Source organism: Phyllostomus discolor, chromosome 11 (genome assembly GCF_004126475.2).
Source record: "Phyllostomus discolor isolate MPI-MPIP mPhyDis1 chromosome 11, mPhyDis1.pri.v3, whole genome shotgun sequence".
Lineage (NCBI taxonomy): Eukaryota > Metazoa > Chordata > Mammalia > Chiroptera > Phyllostomidae > Phyllostomus > Phyllostomus discolor.
This window is the reverse complement of record NC_040913.2, coordinates 86,076,375-86,098,151: the sequence shown is the minus strand read 5'-3', so window position 1 is coordinate 86,098,151 and position 21,777 is coordinate 86,076,375. Positions and strand designations below refer to the sequence as shown.

Sequence of the window (21,777 nt, the reverse complement as noted above, 5' to 3'; positions counted from 1 at the left end):
TCTGGAATAGATACTTATAATATTGGAAATGACCAGCCTCAGCATCCCATATATCCACACAAACATTGCAGTGAATGAAACTTAACACATTTGTTGACTATGTAAACCCAGTGTCCTTTATACCAATTACCTAAATATTACCTCTTAAGGGAAAACTTATTACAATTTTCACAACATGTTTCGAAAGCATTCTCCTCGAAATGATGGCTACCTGGTGAAACGAGGTAAGGCAGAGCTTGCCCTGCGATTCTAGAAGTGACGGATGACTACGGCATCCGTTACTGGGTAGATCCAGGTGCTTAGGCGTCAGGGCCAAGGTCACGTCCTGGATCTCAGGGCAATGAGTGGACTCCTGACAGGCCAGGTCATTTTCCCTGCAAATTGGCCAGGTCAACCCCGCTGGCCCACGATGGGCAACTCGGGGGTTCCGTTCAGTGTGAGTCTTATTCTGCCCCTTCCTACATTCTGCATCTCCTCTCCTTCCGTTGAAGCTGTCTATCTAGCCGAAGAAGAGTAGGTACTTGCTTTACTAAATTTTAAGCTTTGATTGTATTCATTGAAGTTTCTGTTAATAGTATTTTTAGAAGTTTCAGTCAACAGTCTGTGCATGGAATATATAAACTTAAGACCAAAGAATGGATGAAAATGATTGGACATGTGTATGACTTTAGAGTACAATACTCCTACAAGGCAATATAAAATTGCTAACAATGTATTTGCTACTAAAATTATACAATACACTACTGTTTTAAACATGGTGAAGACTGAGCTGTTTTTCAGCTATTTTAAGGTAAATTAATTTAACATAATTAGATCAATTTAAATATACGAAAAGCAAATTTACAAGTCATTTACAAGTCTACATAGTCTTACAGTTCTTCAGCTTCTTGTCTAATCATATATATATATAACTTTTAATGCAGAAATAAGATGTATATATAAATTGCTATGAACATTTTGTAATTTCTAGTCTTCTTTCTCATTTTAAATCACTACAGAATAACACTCCCTCATATATGTGTATATATATATTTTAGTTCTATTAACCATTTTCTTCTTTTTTTGTTTTGAAGTTAAGATTGTTCTAGACTATTTTCGTTCTCATAAATGACAGTGCTATGAACGTTTCATACAAAGAACTATTCTTCTTCTTTTGAACCATCCCTGAAAACACAATCCCAGGAGTAAAATTTCTGCCCAAAGATTATACATTCAAGCCACATCCTATTGAAAATGCTTTCATGAGTCACTCAAACACACTGTATATAAAAATGTAACTTAAAAAAATGTACACTACCATCTTTGCAATCACATGTCAAGGTAGGTACTGTTCTCTCATGAAAATAGTTGTGGCACCATTTCCAGTGCATAACAAAGTTATAAGTAATAAAAAGTACTTGTTCTTGCCTGAAGAGAAAACGTCCTGTAAAATATATTTCATTGTGCTCTGAAAATGGCGTCCCTATTTCCAAATATTTAAATCATTCTGATACTTGAAAGATGAGTAAAAATTTGACTTTTACGTGTGGCACCCGGGGCTTGGTAAAAGCCATTTTATTGCTTCCTCATGCTACAGTGTGACTGCAACTTTAAAAATCAGGTTGTTCATTAACATAAAACAGCCTGCTTCTAACATCTGTGGAAGCACCTTTTCGTTATTGCCGTGACAGTTTTGCCAGTTTAATTCAATTCATCTCATCTCGTGCATCGTGGAAACGAATCCTCCCTTTGGCAGTTATAAAGATGGGGTTGTCGCCAGAGGGGTGCGGCCCCCCAGTTCCACAGGGGGACGCCTCTGCGTGTCCAGACCTTGAGCTCCCGGATTGCCGGCCTCTGCAGTAGCGCCTCTGCTTCCACCCACCTTCCCCGCTGTGTCTCCTCCTTCCCGTCCTCTGAAAGCACCCTCCCTCACTTTTGTTTTCCCCGAATCACCAGCGCCCTGCGCTGTCCGCACCCTCGGGCCAGGGCTCATCACAGCTCCCTTGGCACAGGAGCTGTGTATCTACTGCGACGCTGAGCTTTAGGGTTTCTCTAAGGCTGCCTTTTTGACGGGCATCACGTCCGTGTGCACCTGCGTGGCTGGGAACCAGCTTTGCGGAGAGAGGACCGTGACAGTATTCAAATTCATTTGTTTTAAAAGGATCTGGTCAACTGAGGAATACGTTGCATTCATAGATACATGTATGTGTTTCTGGAGTTGACCTTGACTGTATGACCTTGGACACACACCTTAGCTTCCTGACCTTGAAAATCAGGGAGCCGGACAAGATGAGGATTAAGATCTTGCCTGTCTCCCTCAAGGAGTCCGTAAAGGAAGCGGCATGACCACAGGCACATTTCCTGTGTCACGTGTAGGTGCCATCATCAACCTTACGCAGGTGGTTGTCAGACAGCTGTGACAATCGACATTTATTGGGCAATTCTCAAATGTCGCAGTCATGTGGAAACAGTAATAGTAGTAACTCGACTTCATCCTGCAGATCTGTAAACCAAATCCCCAAGAGGGTTTCTTCATTTCACAAATAAGTGAAAAGAAGAGACAATGATAATTTTGACTCTCACTGTGTATTGCATGAAGGATTACTCTGATGGCCTAGATGGCCTCAGCTGGTTACAATCAGCATCTTAATTTTCCCCTTTAGGCAGCTGTTTACGTTCTGTAGGGACACAAGCAAATCATCTTACCGCCTATCTTGTGCTTTTCCTCCCCCGGAAAAAGAGATCTGTTGTGTGTCTGCACTCTACTGCCCCCCCATGGCGAGCAGAGGCAGCAACAAGCTAAGAGTCGCTCACCACGTTCGTCCAGCCTGGATTGATTTGGGAAGGTATTTTAAAGACCGCAGAACAATGTGGACTCAATATTCATCTGTGTTTCTGACCATGTTTTTCCCTTCCCATGTTTAAAATTCTTGAGAAAGGACCACTCTTTAGCCACCAGGATTTCTGGTCTATGATCGTTTCTACTTTTTCTACTCAGGCATTTGTATTACTCATGACTTCTTAGCAGTTTTTGCAATAAATACAGAACAATATGCACTCGTGACATTCAGAAAGGCTCACATGAACTATGGATTTATGAATGTGGTTTCCCACATTCGTAAATCTGCGGTGACAGATTAGAGACCCCATGCTGGAAATTTGGGGTGAGTATTACCTCATGCTTGTATTGTATTATCTTGATGAGTCTTAAGAGGACAATAAAAATGCGAAAACCCAATGGAGCATCACGCTGTTTCCATGGGAGCCTAAATATTTAACCTTTTCCTTTTAGTGTTGCTATTTTTAATGCCAAAAATGGATACCACTGAGACAGGTTTGAAGCACATGCTAATTTTCAAAGCCAGGACCAAATCACACACCACTGATCAGACGGGAAGCTGCTCTGAAATACCCTCAAATACTAGCATCGGGAAACTGTATACTTCTGTCGGGAAACTGTATACTTCTCTAGCTCAGAAGGTGAGATGCAGCCTGTCCCAAACCTGTCTGTTCACCTGTGCATCTGCAGGGGCGTGTCCGGAGGGTCACCTGTATCTTGTGTTAGGCGACTTTTAAATACAGGTTGACTGTTATTTCAAATACTACTGTGGAAAAAAATCTTTGAAAGAGTTGTAAGAAGCTCTAGAGCTCTTGCAAAATTTCCCCCAGAAAATGTAACTGCCAAGCAGAACTAGATGAGAGTCTCCCTTTAACAGTATCACGTTCGTGCTTAAAGGCTTCTTCTCCCTTCTTCCATTATGACATTAACGCACACTCTGCATTCATCTAAAGGCTAGAGAATATTTATGTTGCACACAAATGCACATAATATACAAATGCATACTGTAAAAATCTGGCAACAAAAAACTTAAGGTGACCCAAAGCGTGCCCTGTTATCAACCCATGGGAAATTTGTGGACACAAATTCGTGGCTGTATTAATTATGGGAAAAGCCTTTTTTTTTGGCTCTGGAAGGCTCTTCGGTGGAGTCTAAGAATGTCTTCAGATCAACATTCCCCTTTCTCTATGGCAACACAAATCTCTGGCAACAAAAGGAGGTCTTGTTTTGCAACACAAAAAGCACAAATATGGCGTTGAGCACGGAGAAGTCTCTCCATCTGCAAAAAGCAGAAGAGGGAATTTTCTCTGCAGTGGCGCTCTGAGACCCTCGCAGACCCACTGACAGGTGACACTGCACGTGAGGTTAAACGGGGCCGTCAGAACAGAGATGGCAAACGCACTGGCTTAGTCAGGGAAGGCAGCTCCAACCCCCCGCTGCCTGCCTCAGAATTCGCAGTGCCACTTAGAGCCCATGCGTTGTAAAGTGCCAGCTGTGCTATAGACCTAAATAGTTACAGGGAAAAGCAGTTTGATCTTTAAATTCCAGCCAGGCTGTCAAGAGAGCTGGGGAACCTGGAGCCCAGAGTAGCAGTGTCGGCTTAAAAAGGGCCTCGGGGCGAGGGGAGCACCCATCACCAGAGCAACGAGATGTTTTGCAACAAGGGTCATAGATTTAAAAAAAAATCCAAATAAACTGGATTGCACAGCAGCAAACATTACTGAAAGTACGTGGGAGTTCAGTACAGGGTGGAGCAAAAGTAGGCTTGCGGTTGTGACTGCGTGAAGCAGAGTTTATTCTTGTGTTGTCCTTTATTAATCATTGTAGTATTTCCCATACGAGCCACTGTCAGGCTACTTTTGCCCCACCCTGGTGAGCGCTTTATCCTTTGCACACAGACTATGACGGGGAAGCAGGGTTGACAGAGAACATTTGCACAGAAGCGGGAGGCTGTACAGCAGGCACAGGCTGCCCCCTTGTTGGTCTGGTGGAGAATGAGGCCATATCTTTCTGGACGCGGGGCAGCTTATGCACACATAACATGGGGGTGCATTATGCCAACGCTTAGGATAGGGTTTTTGGGTTGATCTGATATCATAGCTCATCATCAGTTGGTCCCTTCATCTGAAGGTTGCCTCGAACCTAGCGGCAAGGCCAAGCGAGGAAGAGCCAAGAGCCAGCCCACTGAGCGTGTGCATGTGTGGCCAGGTGCCTGGCCCAAGGGTGTCTGTCCCTACCCTGTGGGGACCGCTGAGCCCTCTGACAGGCGAGCTGCAGGATCTCCTAGACATCACTGGGCTACGCGGAGGCTTACCCAAGACAAAGGTCTCGCTTTTTAAGTCAGCCTGGAAAAGCCATGAGAAGTCGGTTAGTGCCCGTCTTCACTCTGCGGCCTTCGGGGGAGCGCTCCCGGTTTGGCGTTCATGCACACACAGCACGCCAGGCTCCCGAATGCTGGCCCAGCGGGGCGGGTCCATCCCTCTGCAGACGGCTCTGCAGGCGCCAACCTTGCACGCACGCCCCAGGCATCAGCTCTGCTGCAATCCGAGCTCACAGGCAGAGCGCAGGAAGGCTACAGGGCGAAAGTGGCCCAGAAAAGGCGCTCGAAGGCAAGGTGCATGGCTCAGAACACGTGCAAGGAAACTTCACACCTCTAACAGAATGCTTAACACCTGGGTTCAAGACACCCTCAGGTCCTACCTGTGTTCTCTGAGCTTATTTGAGTAAGTATGAGAGAGGGGAATTTTGCTTGCTAGCCGTCAAATTGCATAGAAAATGCCAATCATTTATTGGGGTGGAGGCAGAATTTTCTAACAAAACACATAAGAAGAAAACATGACTTTTCAGGGGAAAATAATGCAATATAATTACTGAACATTGTCCTAATTGCAAGCACCTTGTGATTATTTTGGTATCGCTTCCAAGTGAGATTTTTCACATGATGGGGAATGAGCTCGCCCGTCCTGTGTGTGAGTACGCTTTCTCTCCAGGAGTGGGTACAAGCGAGCAACGTATCCTGTGGTGTTTGGTTCACGAGGACTCCAGCATGACTAAAGGACTTTTAAATAAAAGCACGTGGTTTTCTCAGCTCTCATTTAGGAAGATTTTTGTAATACTTAGTGATGATTGACCTGGAGTCTGCAGTCTCTGGGGATGGAATGCGTTAGGCAGTTTTCTTTTGGGGCTGTGGCAGAGACGGCTCAGTGGCCTCCAGGACCCCCGCTCTGCCCATCCTCAGTTATAGAATCCCATGTATCAGGCGGGCACAAGGCCATTCTGAACAAGGTCTTTATTTCCAACCTTTCTCGCCTTTAGACGTGCTCTGACAGATGGGACATGTGCAATTTCTGGGGAGTGGCCTTCAAGAAGGGTATAAGCCCCCTTCGTCTTTTCTCTTTCCTGATTGCTGGAATGAGGGAGGGACTGTCGGAGCTGGTGCAGCCACTTTGTGGCACACAATGGGAGCTTCTCTTTGAGGATGGTGATGTGCCCAAATAAAATAGAATCTCCTGGGCTTCCTAATGACTATGGAGCCACATACCAGCTCTGGATGCTCACATTTATGCCTAAGAGAAATATACTGCTACCTTGTTTGAAGCTATGATTATTCTGAGTTTTCTGGCCCTGCAGCTGCCCCAGACTTGACTAATATGGGGGAGAATGTCTATAAACATCAACACTCACGGGGAAAAATACCATTTAGCTGATGGAATGATGTGGGCAAGCAGCTGTTGAGATCATGTGAACATTTGAGGAAGAATCAGGGCTTGCCTTTATGTGGGAAACTGTGCCCAAGGGGGTCACCTTCTGATGGGATGGCTTTAGGGAGAGAAGGCTCCCTTTTGGGACCACACTAATGTGTTTCTTAGAAGAAACCAAGAGAGGTCTTCCTACCTCTTCATAAGCAGTTTCCATTGCAACTTGAGTCTTCATGTTATAAGTCTCTTTTACAGAATATTCTCTTACATGGAATTGGAAGCTCAGCTGATAAGAAAGCTGAGGATTATAATAACTTTTATTATGAAAAACTAGTATTTATTGAGTGCCAGGCTGTAAACCAAGGGTTGCAGGTTTGAATCCCAGTCAGGGCACATGCCTGGGTTGTGGGCCAGGTCCCTAGGAGGGAGCGCATGAGAAGCAACCACACACACTGATGTTTCTCTCCCTCTCTTCCTCCCTCCCTCTCTCTCTAGAAATAAATAAAATCTTTTTAAAAAACCCATTATTTAAAGAAAAGGTGCTTCAAAAGCTAGAGAAAATACTGGATTCTGATATATATATATCAAATTCATTATTTATATGTACACTTCTGTCACTTATAAAGTGGTGGTAAATTTTACTTTATGGCAAATTTTAGGTCACATGTGACAAACTTACAGTGTGTCAGAAAATGCTTTAAAAGAATACAATTACATTAAATTAGGATGGGTAAGTCAAATAATGGTTGGTAGGTGTTAAGATTGTTGTAATGATTTCATGCATATCATATTATGCCTATTTACACATTATTAAGAGTGGGGTGCCAGGTTCCTTTCCTTTCCTCGAAATGGAAGAACTAGAATGCCTTCTTAAGGGACTCAGGTCAGCACGGTTTGTTACTGTGTCGGATGTGGGGTGAAAGTTTAATAATGGTTTAAAATTTGTAGTTGATTCAGTTCGTATTTATGTTTACAAGCTCAAATAACTTCAGTCAACTTATGTTCTCTTTGTGAAAAGAAAAGTAATTTATAAAGTTTCAAAAAACTCGGTGAGGGATTTTAGATTAACATTTGCTCTCAAATGTAAGCTAAAATCGAGGAAAAAACCCTTCGTTTTCCTGGAGGTGGTTATTTGATGTAGCTATTAAGGTATTCTTTTAAAACCTCTTTTTTGTGTGTGTGTGTGAATACCTCCTTCTCTCCTAACATTCTTCCAGTGGCTGGGACCTAAAGTATATAAGGGATGAGGTTGGTTCTTGCAGGACAGTAAGCCCGTTGAAACCCTGGTTTTGTTCTACAGATTGCAATGTGGCGTCCTCCATTTCTCTCACTGGCAGAAAATCAATTCTAAAGTTCCTCTCCCCTTTCTCGACCAAGCAGAGAGGCTGGAGAACCAGTGGAGAAAGACAAGGAATGAATACTTTGGCCTTAAAATGAAAACCACAGAAAGAGGAGGAGGAAAGAGGAACATTCTTAGTCTTTGACATTATCCAAGGTATTATTACTATCTTAAAAATGTCCTAATTGTTTCCTGCCAGCTAAGATGATAAAACCTCAAAGGGCAAAGAGCAATAAGTCTTCAAGTCTTGCATTTTTTTCAGACAGTTTTCCTTTCCTGAGTGAGAGGACTCCCACAGACCGGCTGCTCCGGTGCACGGACCGGGTGACCGGCGTTCGGAAGACCGCCCGACTGGCTCCCCTCGGGCGCTGGTTCTCCCGGGGCCTTTGCTGTGCCGCCTCTCTCTCTGCGGAGCCTGCCCTTCCAAGTCCCGAGGGCTGAATAGGAAGGTCACTCATTCTTTGAAGTCCATCACCATTTGTCTAAAGGGGGAAATTTTGGGTCATCCTGATCATAGAAGCCAAACGTTTCCATGGTGGAACGATGCCATTCTCTGATTGTCATTCGGGCTCCTTCCAGGGCCAGTCATTCCGTCTGAAAAATACCCTCCTGGGGGGAGTTCGATACCAGCAGAGCTGTCAGCCTTCGAGTCTCGGAGATGGGTGCTCTGTGAGCTCCTACGAGAGAAGCCTCGGTCCCACATCCCTACAGGTTCCCTTCAGTTCTGTGGGAGGACGAGCCTCAGGACCATCAGTGCCACGGCGCCTCCTGTCTCAGGCTCTGCTGGCCCTGCCGGTGGCTGGGAAGCACCGGAGGCCACGAGCCCACTAAGAAGCGGCAGAGAAGGACAGGCACAGAGCTGATGATGCCCTTGACTGGGATGGCTCTCCTGCTGACCCTCAACTTAAAAAAAATCTAATGACTACTTTTTATTCTTACATAAATTATAGTTTGTTTTTCTCCTCGCTATGGGTATAGCGGCTAAGCAAATACAGCTTTCAACTTTCTGGACAGAGGCCATGCCGATGGTGTTAACAGCGGTCAGTCTGGACATGACTTTGTAGATCTCATAAGGTGGCACAAATCTAAAAACGTGCATCTGATTAATTAAGTCCATTTAAAGGCATGCAAGAAACCACACGCAAGATGCAGTTACCTTTAATCTGGGTGCATTTATTTCCTGTTGATAGGAGTATTTGGGGAGGAGAGGAGGTGAGTAGGATGGGGCGGGCTGGGGAAGCGTGGAGACTGGCACAGAGACAGAGGCCAGGGGAGGGTGGGAGGGAGGGGAGGAAGGCAGACAGCTGGGCAAAGGTGCAGGCCATCCGTCCCCCGAAGAAGGTGAAGGTGAAGGTGAAGGCGGCTTAAATGTCGAGGAAAGACAAGAGGAGATTACGCCCGTGTCCAGAATGAGGCTCCCTGGTCTCGAGATAATACCCCCCGTATATGAATACTTTTGAAGCTAACGACTATCCTGGAGAGTGGCATGCAGGCCACGTTCTTGCTTTAAAAGCACTAACTTTCCCTTCTGGATCTCATTCAGGATTTCTGGTGGGTGGGGTGAGTGTAATCTTTCGGATGGGGGAGACCAGAACCCCGCTGGTGTGTAGGCAGGTAGACGTTCCTGGGAACCAGGCCCCATATCGGATCACGTCTTAACACTAAATCGGGGAGGAAATGTGTTGCTTAAGTAATCGACATAGCACCGTGCTTGACTGACTGCGTGGACGGTCTCCGTGATGAAGGGGGGTGTTTAGTTCATACAGAGGCGGGTGTGGCTGGGTTCTCCATTTAGGTAGCATGTTCTCTCCAGGTTGGGGAACAGCCGAGTCCCGGGGTTTTGTGACTGTCCAGAGGCCTCCTGGGCCCTGAGCATGATTTAAACCCAGAAAGACCCTGTGTGGGCCAAGTGCCTTGACACCTGTTTCTGGTGAGATCTTAAGAGCAAACTATTGGGTTTAAAAATGATTTTCATTTTCAGAAACATTTCAATAGAGGACCCGTGGGGGGAAGTGACTTGCCTAGTGACGTAATATGAATCATTCATTCTTTTTGTTTCATAATGTCAATCTCTGCCAGTAACCATATTTTCTATTTAAGTTCAGGTTACATATTTGAGATAGCAAGTTTTCGATTTTTAAGAGAGAGCTTTATAGGTTAAAGAGTCAGGATATTACCCCTCTTTATTGATTAAAATTCCTGCCCAAGTTGTGTTTTTTTTTAATGAAAATGCAGAACTTAATTTTTAAGTAGTCACCAATTTGAAGAAAATCACCTCTTCAGAAAGAGTTGACAGGGAGCTAAAATTCACCCTCCCTCCTCTCCTCTCTCCTTCCTTCCTTCCTTCCTTCCTTCCTTCCTTCCTTCCTTTCTTCCTCCTTCCTTCCTTCCTCCTTCCTTCCTTCCTTCCCTTCCTCCCGCCCTCCCTCCCTCCCCTCTCTCTGTCTTTCTCTCTCTATTATATCAGAGCTACTGTATATGGTTTTATCACCTGAAATTGGACCAATCTATTTTGTATCAATACCCTCATCTCTAAAGTGGAGATAATCATGTAACCCACCATTTGTTTGACAAGTAAAGGCGTGGAGTTCTTAGAGTAGTGTCTAACGCCCAGGAAGAGCTCACCTATTGGCTATCATTGTCAAATTTGAAAAATTAGACAAATGACAAAAACTTCAAATGTGAATTTGTAGTTGTAGATAAATAATGGGATTATATCATACATTTAGGCCATCCTATTAAAATGTGGCGTGTTTCCATACACCCCTCTGCCCCCGACTCCTGTGGTGCCTGTTATACTGAAAACTTCCAGAGCGGTGGTGGTTAATACAATTAACGGGACTGGCTAGTGGTAATGAGACTGGTTAGCTCTTTGGGGATCAAGCGACATTGAAATACCTCGGGACCTGTTTGAGCTGCACTGCTGTCCTCCTCGGGGGCTCTAGGGCCTGGGAGGGAGGCTGCCGTGCCCTGCAAGCCATCCCACCTCCTCTCCTCGTCCTCCTCTTCCTCCTCTTCAATGTGCAGGCGTGGCGTCCCCTCCGGGTCGCCGGGGCCCCACCACATGGCATCTGGTTCTTGAGCTCCTGGCCCTCTTCGGGTGCCTGACATAGCCCCCTCACAGATTTCCTCGTCTTCCTCTCCAATGGCAGGCAGCGTTTGGGGCAAGGGACCCACGTTAGCGTGGGCGGAGGCCACACACCTGTCACCTAGGACTTCGGGCGCCTTTTCGGGGCCTGCAAAGCCTTTTCTCATTTTTGCCAAATCCGCACACTTGTTCGGAGTCGTCTTCCTGGGGCCCTGGAGTGGCGTTGCCTCGTAGGGTTGTGCTGTCGCCGAGGTCACACCCGAGCCAGGAAAAGGCGGTGGGGAGGAGGGCGGTCTGGCAGGGGCAGATGCCGGAGGCAGAGTTGGTGGCAGGGGAGCTGAGGGCTCCTCTCTGATTTCCAGGGGGGTCTCCTCTAGGATATCGGGTGTGGCTTGGTCGGCTGCTAAGGTTAAAGCACCAAGCTTCTCTAATTCCTCCAAGAAGCTGTCCAGAAAAGGAGGTGGCGACGGGGTCAAAGGGTGTGCCGGTGGGCTCCTGGCCGTCAGGGACGGCCACCCCCGGGCCATCCCCTGGAGAGCTCCGTTCTCCGGGCCGGGCGGAGCTCTGGGCGTGAGAGGAGGGCCTGGTTCACCGGAAGCCGACTTAGAAATGAGCAAGGGGTATGAAGTGAAAAAAAGAAATAAGCCAAGAAAATAATAATAATAATGCATCAAAACACAGACCGAGAAATGCAGGAAAGGGATGGTAGGGAATACAAAAGTTGTTTTAGGCTATGGAGTCGGTTTGGAGATATTTTTCTGGATTTAAATACATGAGATCACTAGCAGGTTAATTAGAAAGTTATCTGGAAAACGAAGTGCTCCTGGTGTTTGGAAGGGGTCTTAAGCGCCAAATGACAGAATAAAGGCGTCATGGAGATTACAGGGACAGACGGCGAACCCTTCAGATTGAATGCAACAGACTACCTCTTTTAAACTAGGTTCCCAGGTACTGGCTTAGTAGCAGTGGAGGGACTTGGGAATAATATTAATGTGGAGTGAAAACCGATCGTGAAGCCTCTTTTCAGGCCCTGAGTATATTTAGTGCTCCTGCTTCCCGCGGCAGCACTGAGCCATCGAGGTTTCCTGTGAACCTGGGGAGGCGGAGCTTATGAACCTGGGGAGGCGGAGCTTATGAACCTGGGGAGGCGGAGCTTATGAAGCCTCGTCTTCCGAAGTGAAAATACTCTTCAGTGGACCTTAATATTATTGCTGTATTCTGGGTATTTTGAACAAAACAGAACTGTTATGTAAATTCACTCGAAGTTCAGTATGGGTTGTTTCTGGACTGGAACGAACCGTACATGCCATACCCATGGAGGCCGCGAGAGAGGCTGGTGGGTGACATTTTGCTTTAGTTCTTTCCAGGCGGATGATTTTGGTTTGGAAAGAAAAAGGTCTTTAGGGGAGGTTTTGGGGGTGCACTTTCTAGCCGGGTGTCCGGGAGGAGACCTCACGCAGGCACTGAGCACTCCGGTCCCAGGGCCTTAGCATGTGTCAGCGTGCAGAGCCTCCCCCCGCCCTTAACTTTGGATGTCTGGGTCCTGTCATGGACATGTGTCCTGTAGCAAGGAAAGGTGGCGCGCCACCACGTGGGGGGATGAATAAGGCAGAGCGTCCCAAGGCCCACCTGAGCATCTCACAGGAGACTTGGGACGCACCTGAAATGAGGTGGTACTGCACGTGTGGTCTCTTACTGGACAGTGGGACACTCCCGGCAAGTCCCGTATAGGTTTAATTTTTAATAAGGTACACGTGGCCGAAGTCTTGGTTGTCTAGAGAAGTTCTCTTATTGGCCAGAGTCCTATATTATGTTCTGTGCTATGAACACGATAATAGATTTTGAAAGCCTGTGAGATATAAAATAATGCAAGACTGTCACTTTCCGTGTTCACTTTTCTCATGGGCAGGGATATCATGTGGACGAGAAAGACTGATCTTTCAAGTCCATTATCATCATTACTGCCCCTGCCACTATTACCACCCCAGAGTCGTTACCACCATGATCGCTAACATGCGGGGCCCCACAGAAGTGACGCCCCTGAATGTGGTTGGTAGGGTACGTAAATGTCTTGCACGAGACAGACAGCAATGTGAGCATTTCACCTAAAATGTCGCACGGTGTGCTTGACTGTGATACTGTTATGTTGCATAATTATGTGCATATGACTTTGTAATAAAAGACTTTTATGTAATGCACAAGGGGCGTTCTTTGGGCCGGACTCTGTATGTTAACAGGTTCAAAGCGCTTAGCTTTTCCATAGACTTGTTTCTACTGGAAGTCAAATTTAGTACCCTGGGACACCCATGTCACAAAAACACACCTATGATACAAAAATCATATGATTATCTTCCAGAAGTGTTAGAATTGGATTCTAAAGCAGGAATATCAGAAATAGGATCAATGTGCATTTGAGCTGCCCCTACAATACAGGGTGCCACGAAATGTGATTTGAGTGGGTCAAAGGGTGATTCTGAAATTACCTACTACATGCCTTCCCTTACTTGCAAATATCAGTTAGAAAACAGGATACGTAACGTATTTTGGAAGTCGTCGTTTAAAAGCACTTTATCTGTTATTCTTTTTCTGAAAACAAGGCACTTAACATCACTGAGAAGTTTCCTCCGTGAAGCTGGGCAAGTCACAGCATAGATTACAGGGTGGAATAAAGCCATGAAGTATTTTTCAAATTATAGGTGTAAGCTTTTCAACATATTTTTCCCCAGCAGTGAGAATAAAACACTAATTAGTTATTAACGAAATTTGTGCATTTCTCTATTTATAAAATATACAATCTGGCATTCCAAGAAAAAACTTAGGAATCTGAAAATCCAATGAGATTATATTCACAACAAAGATTAAAACATTGTGATATAAAATATTGCATTGCCAATATTAATTAGGATATTATGGGTGAATTTCTTAAATGTTATAAGAAGCCTTTGTGGATACATGCTTATTCTTATAAAGTTTAACTTGAAGGTGTGGCTGCTTTGAAATTTGTCTGGTAGTTCATTTAAGATGACTGAATAGTGGATGAACCAAATATATGGATGAAGTTTCTTATCTTTTCATTTATCGGTCGGAACCACTAAATGAAGAATGTTGATTTCAAAATGCTAAGCTCTGGTAGTGAAGTACATATACTCAAGAAGGTTCTGGAACACCATATAACCCATCAAACAAAGCTGAATGGTGGTGGTTACCCAGTGATAAAGGATCGAGAGGAACTCCCCTGCGGCTGAAACCCAGTCTTCAAAGAGAAGCAGAACAAATAGAAGGCCTAGCCTGAGCTTTCTAAAAAAGAAAAGGCTCTTCTTAAAGTAGGAGATTCTTAGATTATTTACTTTTGTAAGATCCTTCAAAGACTCATTTTCAAGTTGTAGTTTGGGTCGCTGCGGATGCCACCTTGAAACGGCCTTGCATTGCAACACGAAATGACGGTGCCCTTTAATCGCGTCTGAATGTTGATATTATTTTGCTCACTCTAGATGGTTTATTTTCCCATGCCCTCGCCTTGATCTTATTTATGAAAATAACAAATTATGCCACTTTATACATTTTTTAAAAAATGTTGGGAAGTACTTACAATATTTTGGAACTAAGTCCTTTGGTAACTTAAAGTTTTATACTTGGGGATCAGTGAAAAGGAGAAAGAAGTCCCTAAGTACCACTGTTCCATAAGAAGAATGCACTACGTTATAACTTAACAGGAAATTAAGAAAAAAGTTCACATTATCAGTAAAGAAAGCAATAGAATAGCCTTTTCTAATTAGCCAGTTCCTTTTTCAGACCAGCTGCTGAGAAAGAGAATTGTCTTTAGCCACTAGCTCGAGGAGATAGTATAACCGGCACATGGTTAAAACTGATAAAATACACGTGAGCACTTCTAGGGACCAATGCCATTTCCATTCAAACCCATGAACAAACTGACTTACAGATCTTAATCCTAAAACTTTATTTCTCCTTCTATATTAAATACTTCAAGACTTTTATAGAATTTTTCAACCTAATTCCATGTATTGTTGAAACAAACCATCTTGGGATCTATCGATTTATCTACAGATGCATATGCACACACATATATAATTTATATAAAATTGCATATGTAACTAAAATTAAGCTTTAGAAATAATCAAGTTTCCAAAAAATTGAGTTTTCAGAACGTAGATATATTTATTCAATGTGTATATAGATCATATAGAGTTCTTACGATACTAATGTTTTTTCTTTCAGTATTTTAGCTCGAAAATGAAATCCTCAAAATCAAGCATTAAACCTTTATGCCAGCACCCGTAAGAAAAATTAAATTCCATTGTCTTGATTTGTCACTCACACTTAGAAGCATAACATGTAAACCTTTTGCTTTGCAATAAAGACGGTGTCGTAACCTAATGCCCTCCAATCGCCTGTTGAACGTCTTCCTGCGAGCTCTCAAACGTTACACTCATGCGCTAAGTGTCTTCTTACCTTGTTTGAACTTAGGCTGTGGATTCTATCGCTCGAATAGCTGTGGGGTATGGGGGGGTCGGGGTAGTCCTCGGCACCTTTGCCGGTATTCCTCTTGACGACTTCTACATAGGAAACAGGGAAGATGCCTTGTCTGTTGGTTCCTGGAATTTTACCTTCATACCAGTTTTGATCAACTCTTTTGAGAAGAATAACTCTATCTCCCTGTAATGAATATCAGGAAAATGCATTATAAATAGAGGTGAGATAACATGAAACATGTAATTATCAATGCTTTCTAACCGACTATAGTGTTCCATTGGGGAAGGCGAATACCCCCGGTTTTATTTAGTCAGGAGGACCCGACCGAAGCCTCAGAGTCCCTCCCCACATTACAGCTCCTCAGTTGAATCATCCACTCGCCACATCCTTCCCGCAGGCTGCCTGGCAGATGCGAATGGGCTTGTGCATGTCCATACTGGGCCCACGTAACATGACTGTGGAAGTTATGTTGCAAAGCAGAAGGGTTTCGTACAGTGTGTCGGAGGCACTAGCATCATCATCCTATCACTGGTGGGTTCCAGAGAGGGACCCTCCGTTGGGAGAGCCTCAGAAGGGAGCAATTCAGCGATCCATGGCGGAGTGTTTGGAATGGGTCACAGAAGCCCACCTCCCTCGGGGGTAAAGGTGAATGGCACACCGTTTTTCTTACTTGACCTGGACGTGCTAACTGGTAACATAGGGTGAAGCTAATGGACTGGGGCAGCGGCAGACTCGAGATGCCCTCCCTGTGGCCAGTGCTGACACCTGCCTGGTCAGCATCAGGACCTCGGGACACCAGCATCCATTCTGAGTGTTGGGTGGTCATGCCGCGGTGGCCATTAACCATTCTGGCAGAACCCCTGGGTGGTGGAATGCCAGCCCTTTCCACGGCCACTGTTCTCCCTACCTGCCTGCAGTGACCAAGCCAAGCCACCGAGCACAGTTTACATTTTAACTCAAAGCCACATGCGGCCCAGAAATAGACAAGATGTGGCCGGACAGTAAAACCCTGCAGCCGCATCCAGCAGATAATGTGGCTGTTGGGGCAGCTATGCCAGACAGGACCATACAGGTGACACGAGGTCAGGACTGGGGTAGAGCAGGGAGGCCTTCGCCAGGTGTCCTCAGGGTGGAAGTTCTCTCTGTGCCAAAAGGCTGGATGGTTTTTACAGACCGTCCCACAACCACTGTACAGAACGTACCACAGCAAAGTGAATCTCCCTGTACCTTAAAAGTGGCCCGATTTTCTCTGTAATACACCAAGACGGGGCTGTCGCTAGGCTTTTGCTGGAGCTACAAATTGCATTGGCAGAGCCTCTCTTTCAGGTATGAAACATAAGCTGATACAGTTCACAGAATGCCGTGGTGCAGGTTGGAGGGTGGAAGAGAATCAATTGATGGTGCACAACCAGGACTCCTAGTGGGGGGTGAGGGTCTAGCACCAGGACAAGAACTCGAGATTTCCCTTCATTGCTCCCAGCCAACTGTTCCCCAGCAGGTGGGAGGGGTTCTGGAGCCTCCCTGCACGTTTACTGGTATCTAGTCTGGGTTGGACACACGCGCAGTGACCTTGAACAGATGCACGTGACCGCTTAGCAAGCAGCGAAAGGAGTCTGCGGAATCGTTCCCATCTGTGTGAAGTAGCAAGCGACCCAGAGTTCTCCTCCTGGTTGTGGAGAAGAGGAGCTAGAATTGGGTGGGTCGCTAGTGAAATCTGGGTCGGTCAGGAGGCCTCCGGGAGGAAGCATCTTCATGACTTTAGGAACTTTCCTTCGTTCCAACATAAAAGTATTATTGATTTAGACATTTTTAAAAGTCGAATAATAAGGCGGTAGAACAGCAATATGTTGAAGTATGTTGAAGTGCGTTTCCTTTTGGCAACATGTATCACTCCCTGAGGTTCAGGCTGAGGCCCCCCTTGGAGAGGCCTCGGTGGGGCCTCCCGGCTGCACCAGAGGGGCAGTCTCTCTGAGAAGCTCTGAGTCCCACAGGGACCTGAGCTGGACAGAGGGAGCCCCAGGGAGGCCTTTGTCCTTTCTTTAGGGGCAAAACACAAAAACCATGAAAATGTTCTGCAAACACACCGCCTTCCTTTCGCTGCCCGCATGAAGAAAGCAGCCCGGTTACCTTTCTCAGCGAGAGCTCCACGTTTGTGTCCGCGTTGAAATTGTATTTGGCGATAGCTTCTCCGATCTCTCCAAGCTGGGCCGGGGGCGGTGGTCTTGCGGGCTGTGCTTTTTCAGGAGGTGTGAGTTTCTGGGAGGAAAACAGTTCTTTAGTCTCGACCCGGCAGGGCTTTGGACTTAGCAACCACGTGCGCAGGAAGGGCAAAGACTCACCTCTACGTATGAGATTGGGAAAATGCCCACTCTCCCGAGGTGCTCCCCCTCGTACCAATTCTGATCGATTTTCCTGAGGATGTAGACCGTATCTCCTTTCTTAAATGACAGCTCCCTGGAAGACACGTGTGCAGGCGGGTTTTGCTCGATGTAGAGCAAGTATTCTTAAGATCACTAGACCAGCATTTGGCTGGGAGATACACACTTTCTATATTAAAAAGGAAATCTGTGGAGCCCAGTCGGAGAAGGATTTTCCTTACAAATGTCTCAAATTCACTTACGGCATTGTAACTGTTGAAATGGTTTCAAAAAGAACAGGTATAAGCATCATGTCTGCTAGAAATCACAGGAAGATTAATACGAAGTTTAAAGGTGGAGACAGGCTATCGTTATCTAGTCATTAGTTTACTGCTAAGAAGCTGTAAAGCTTGGCATGAGAATGGATTAATTTTGTATTGATGTTTTTTCTCCCGAAGCTAGTGAGCTAGTGAGCTACTTAGTTGCTCCTCTCTCTCTCTCTCTCTCTCTCTCTCGCTCTCGCTCTCGCTCTCGCTCTCTCTTGCTCTCTCTCGCTCTCTCTCTCTCTGGCTCCCTTTTCACATGCTAAAGCTTACAATAAGGAAAATACATATCATTTACCTTAGCACAGAAATACCAACACCAGAAAAGTTCTTTTTTATTTCTGTATTTTTAAAGCAGATTGGCAGGAATTTAAGTAGGTTATCTTGATAAAGAATTTATTTTGTGAAATAGAAAAGATCTCATACTCTTATTTTTCAGCGGGGCACAAAGATAAACTTATTTCGGTGCATGCAAAGACATGCACTGATTGCTTGATGCCTTCCTTACGCTTTTTTAAAGAATAAAAATATCTTCAAGATTCTCTGCTTTTCCATTTGGGTTCTTTCTAAGACATTAGGTATGTTGGGTATTTAGTTTCAAGTTGTAAAGATGTTACTCATTTCAAGCAACCCCTGACTCAATTCTCCCCTTCCCTTGATCGTTTTTTTACGGCTCCATCACACGGGTGATTGTGTCTGGGTGGTGTTTTGCCTCCACAGTTGTGTCAGGAGCCTTGCTTCATGGATTTTCCCGAGACCCCCACTTCCCTACACGTCTGTCTTCCCGCTCCAAATCCTCTGCGTGGTTTAGTTCAGAATCTCAAGTTGGGTCATTTTTGTGTGTGAAATATTTAATGGAGATGTGATATATATTTAATATATCACATGTGAAATATTTCTTATTGATTCACTCAATATTTCTTATTGATTCAGTTGAGCCCTGGCTGGTGTGGCTCAGTGGATTGAGCTCTGGTCTACGAACCAAAAGTTGCCGGTTCGATTCCCAGTCAAGGCGCATGCCTGGGTTGCGGGCCAGGTTCCCCAGTGCGAGGCACGCAAGAGGCAACCACACATTGATGTTTCTCTCCCTGTCTTTCTCCCTCCCTTCCCCTCTGTCTAAAAATAAATAAATAAAATCTTTTTTAAAAAGATGCAGTTGAGATTGAGTGCGGGCTGGGAACCAAAGTGTCCCAGGTTCGATTCCCAGCCAGGGTACATTCCTGGGTTGCAGGCCATAACCCCCAGCAACCGCACATTAATGTTTCTCTCTCTCTCTCTCTCCCTCTCTCTCTCTCTCTCTCTCTCTCTCTCTCTCTCCCCCACTCCCTCCTTTCCCTCTCTAAAAATAAATAAAAAAATAAAAAAAAAATCTTTAAAAGCAAAAAAAAAAAACTTAAAAAAGATGCAGTTGAAATAACCATTGCATATTAAAAGAATTATTACACATTTAGAAGTGCTAAAATCTTCACGTTGAAAGGGCGTTAAATTTCCGGTGACCCTGAAGACAAGGAAGACTCACAGACCCTCACATCCCCACACGCTACTTCCCTCTTTCATGCGCATGCCTGATGCAGAAAACAAAAAACCACACAAAACATTTCATGTTTACAATCCAGCAGTTTTCTTTGTGCCAGGACTGTTTTGTTTCTGCAAAGGAGGGCAGGAAGCTTAGCTTTTAAAAAGAAAACAAACTTGTAAATTAGAGACAACTGGTTCTTTTTCTCTTGATTAAGAAGACTTTCCTATTGGTGAAGGCCTCGTATGTAAACTTCTGCAGCCACCTAGATAAAGGACAGTAGTCCCACGTCACAGTTTTCAGGGTCGTGGCCCTCCCAGCTCAGGGCTAGAGTTGCTAGTCCCGCTGTGGTTAGTCCCACCCCGCCCCCTGCCATTTTGAACAGTGGCCATCGACAACACTGGCTCCCATTCGAGTTCACTCCTGGGCTTGGTACTAACTTTCCTCACCCACATGCCCATCTGACGAACAAGGTCCTAAAGGAAAAAGGTAAAAAAAATTACGACACAGGAGTATAAAAACACCAACGTGAAAAGACCCCAGGAGAGAACTGTGCGCAGAATCTCTCAGCTCGGAGTGCTGAGACCTGGAGGTTTTACCACCGGCATCTCCGTGCTCAGTTCTAGTCTTCAGCCCCACAAACCACCCTCGATATAGCTGGATAAATAAATGTTGTCACGTTCTCCCAGGAAGTGTTAATTACTCCCCAGCGCTTTATTTTTAATTCCTTCTTGACATGGAAATTCCAGAAACAAAGACCCCTAATTTCTCTTTTGTTTAACCTATCCTTTTGAATTCACTGGGCTGTGATATGTTTAGCGTAATTTAAAACGCGATGATTCTCAACTAAACGCAAAATGAAAATAAAATTACCCACATCCCAATGAACTCAGAGGGAACCATTTAATTAGAGTGGATTGCTGAATTATTTGTAACACACCCCACTGCAATATTTGTCTATTAAAGTATTACTGAAACATTTAAAGCCAACTTAAATCGTATGATGAAAACTTCTCTTACTTACTTAGATGTCTGAGCCTTAAAATCATAAACAGCTTTTGCAGGCAGTTTCTAAAAAGGAAGGCAAATGATTAGCACTAACTTAAAATTTGGATTTCCTACAAGAAAGCAGTTTTGCGTGAATTAAATAGAAGTGAAACCTCAAGGCATGACGAAAAATATAATGTAAATTCTATATGCAAGCTATGAATAAATCAATCAGTCCCTCATTTAGGTGTTTAAGCTACAGCAGGACAATAATGGATGCTTATTGTCACCATATCTATTGAAGATCTTATTTCATTTTAGTAACGAAAGTAGGTGAGTGACAGAACTGGGGAATGAAATACCCATGGGGGATTCAGTCCTCGGTATCATTTTGGCTATAACCAAAGCACTTCCTGGGATAACTGTGGAGAGTCCGTTGATCTATGTCTTGCGGATTGGCACAGCTCCTTCTGAATCATAATACAAGGACTGGCGAGAGGAAGAAGTCGGCATCCCCTTTTCTAAACACTTATGAACACAGCGGCAAGGAAATACTAGCCCCGTTGCCACTGGGAGGCTGGTTAGTGGCCAAGCGCACAGGCTTGGTGATCTTGCATTCCCTGCAGGGTTCAAGAATTCTCTGGCACCCTGTAAACCAGCGCCTCATCTTTTCGTTATGACGGGACGTGTGCTCCCCCAAACCCTGGGGCCCGAAGATCTGACTGGGGCACCTATAAGTGAGCTCTTCCCTCCGTCCTAATCATCCCCTCATCCCACTCTTGCTCCCTGTGAGTCTGGGGGGCTTTAGGCAACCTGGGCCATTCTTGACGTCTTTGGGGGACCTCCAGGCACAGGCCTATACCCGACACCTAGAGAGGTACTCCTGGAGGGACGTTCAGTCCAAGACCAGCTTCCAGGCCCCATCAGACCTTCTGGCCCAAGGCAGCCTGGCTCAGGGCATTGGTCCCAGAGCCAGTCGGCAGGTGGTTCCCAGGGACACTGGTTTTTGAGGGACCCTCTCCAGCAAAAGCAGGGCAGCAAAACTGACTTACGTAGGCTTTGCACTGCCTTGCGGTATAGTTGACGTAGTGCTCTGCCAAACATCCCTGGGCCAGGAATTTGCACAAGGGAAACTCACTTCCTCCACGAGTGGCCTGGCT

The 21,777-nt window shown here is 45.2% G+C and overlaps 1 protein-coding gene across 20 annotated transcripts in view; it reads right to left on the bottom strand.

Moving 5' to 3' along the window:
- The window catches only part of SORBS2 (sorbin and SH3 domain containing 2), a 158,467-nt gene that overhangs the window by 8,246 nt on the left and 128,444 nt on the right, over window positions 1–21,777 (bottom strand). For 8 of the 20 annotated variants that reach the window (XM_028526537.2, XM_028526540.2, XM_036011748.1 and 5 more), the window contains 4 exons: window positions 20,655–20,701; window positions 17,774–17,888; window positions 17,562–17,690; window positions 15,414–15,617 (listed from right to left, as the gene is read on the bottom strand). In XM_028526537.2, the coding sequence (XP_028382338.1) occupies window positions 15,414–15,617; window positions 17,562–17,690; window positions 17,774–17,888; window positions 20,655–20,701 (495 nt within the window). Of the gene's footprint in view, window positions 1–10,294; window positions 11,546–15,413; window positions 15,618–17,561; window positions 17,691–17,773; window positions 17,889–20,654; window positions 20,702–21,777 lie in introns of those variants that run through there. The other 12 variants (XM_036011734.1, XM_036011733.1, XM_036011735.1 and 9 more) reach the window with 4 other exon arrangements.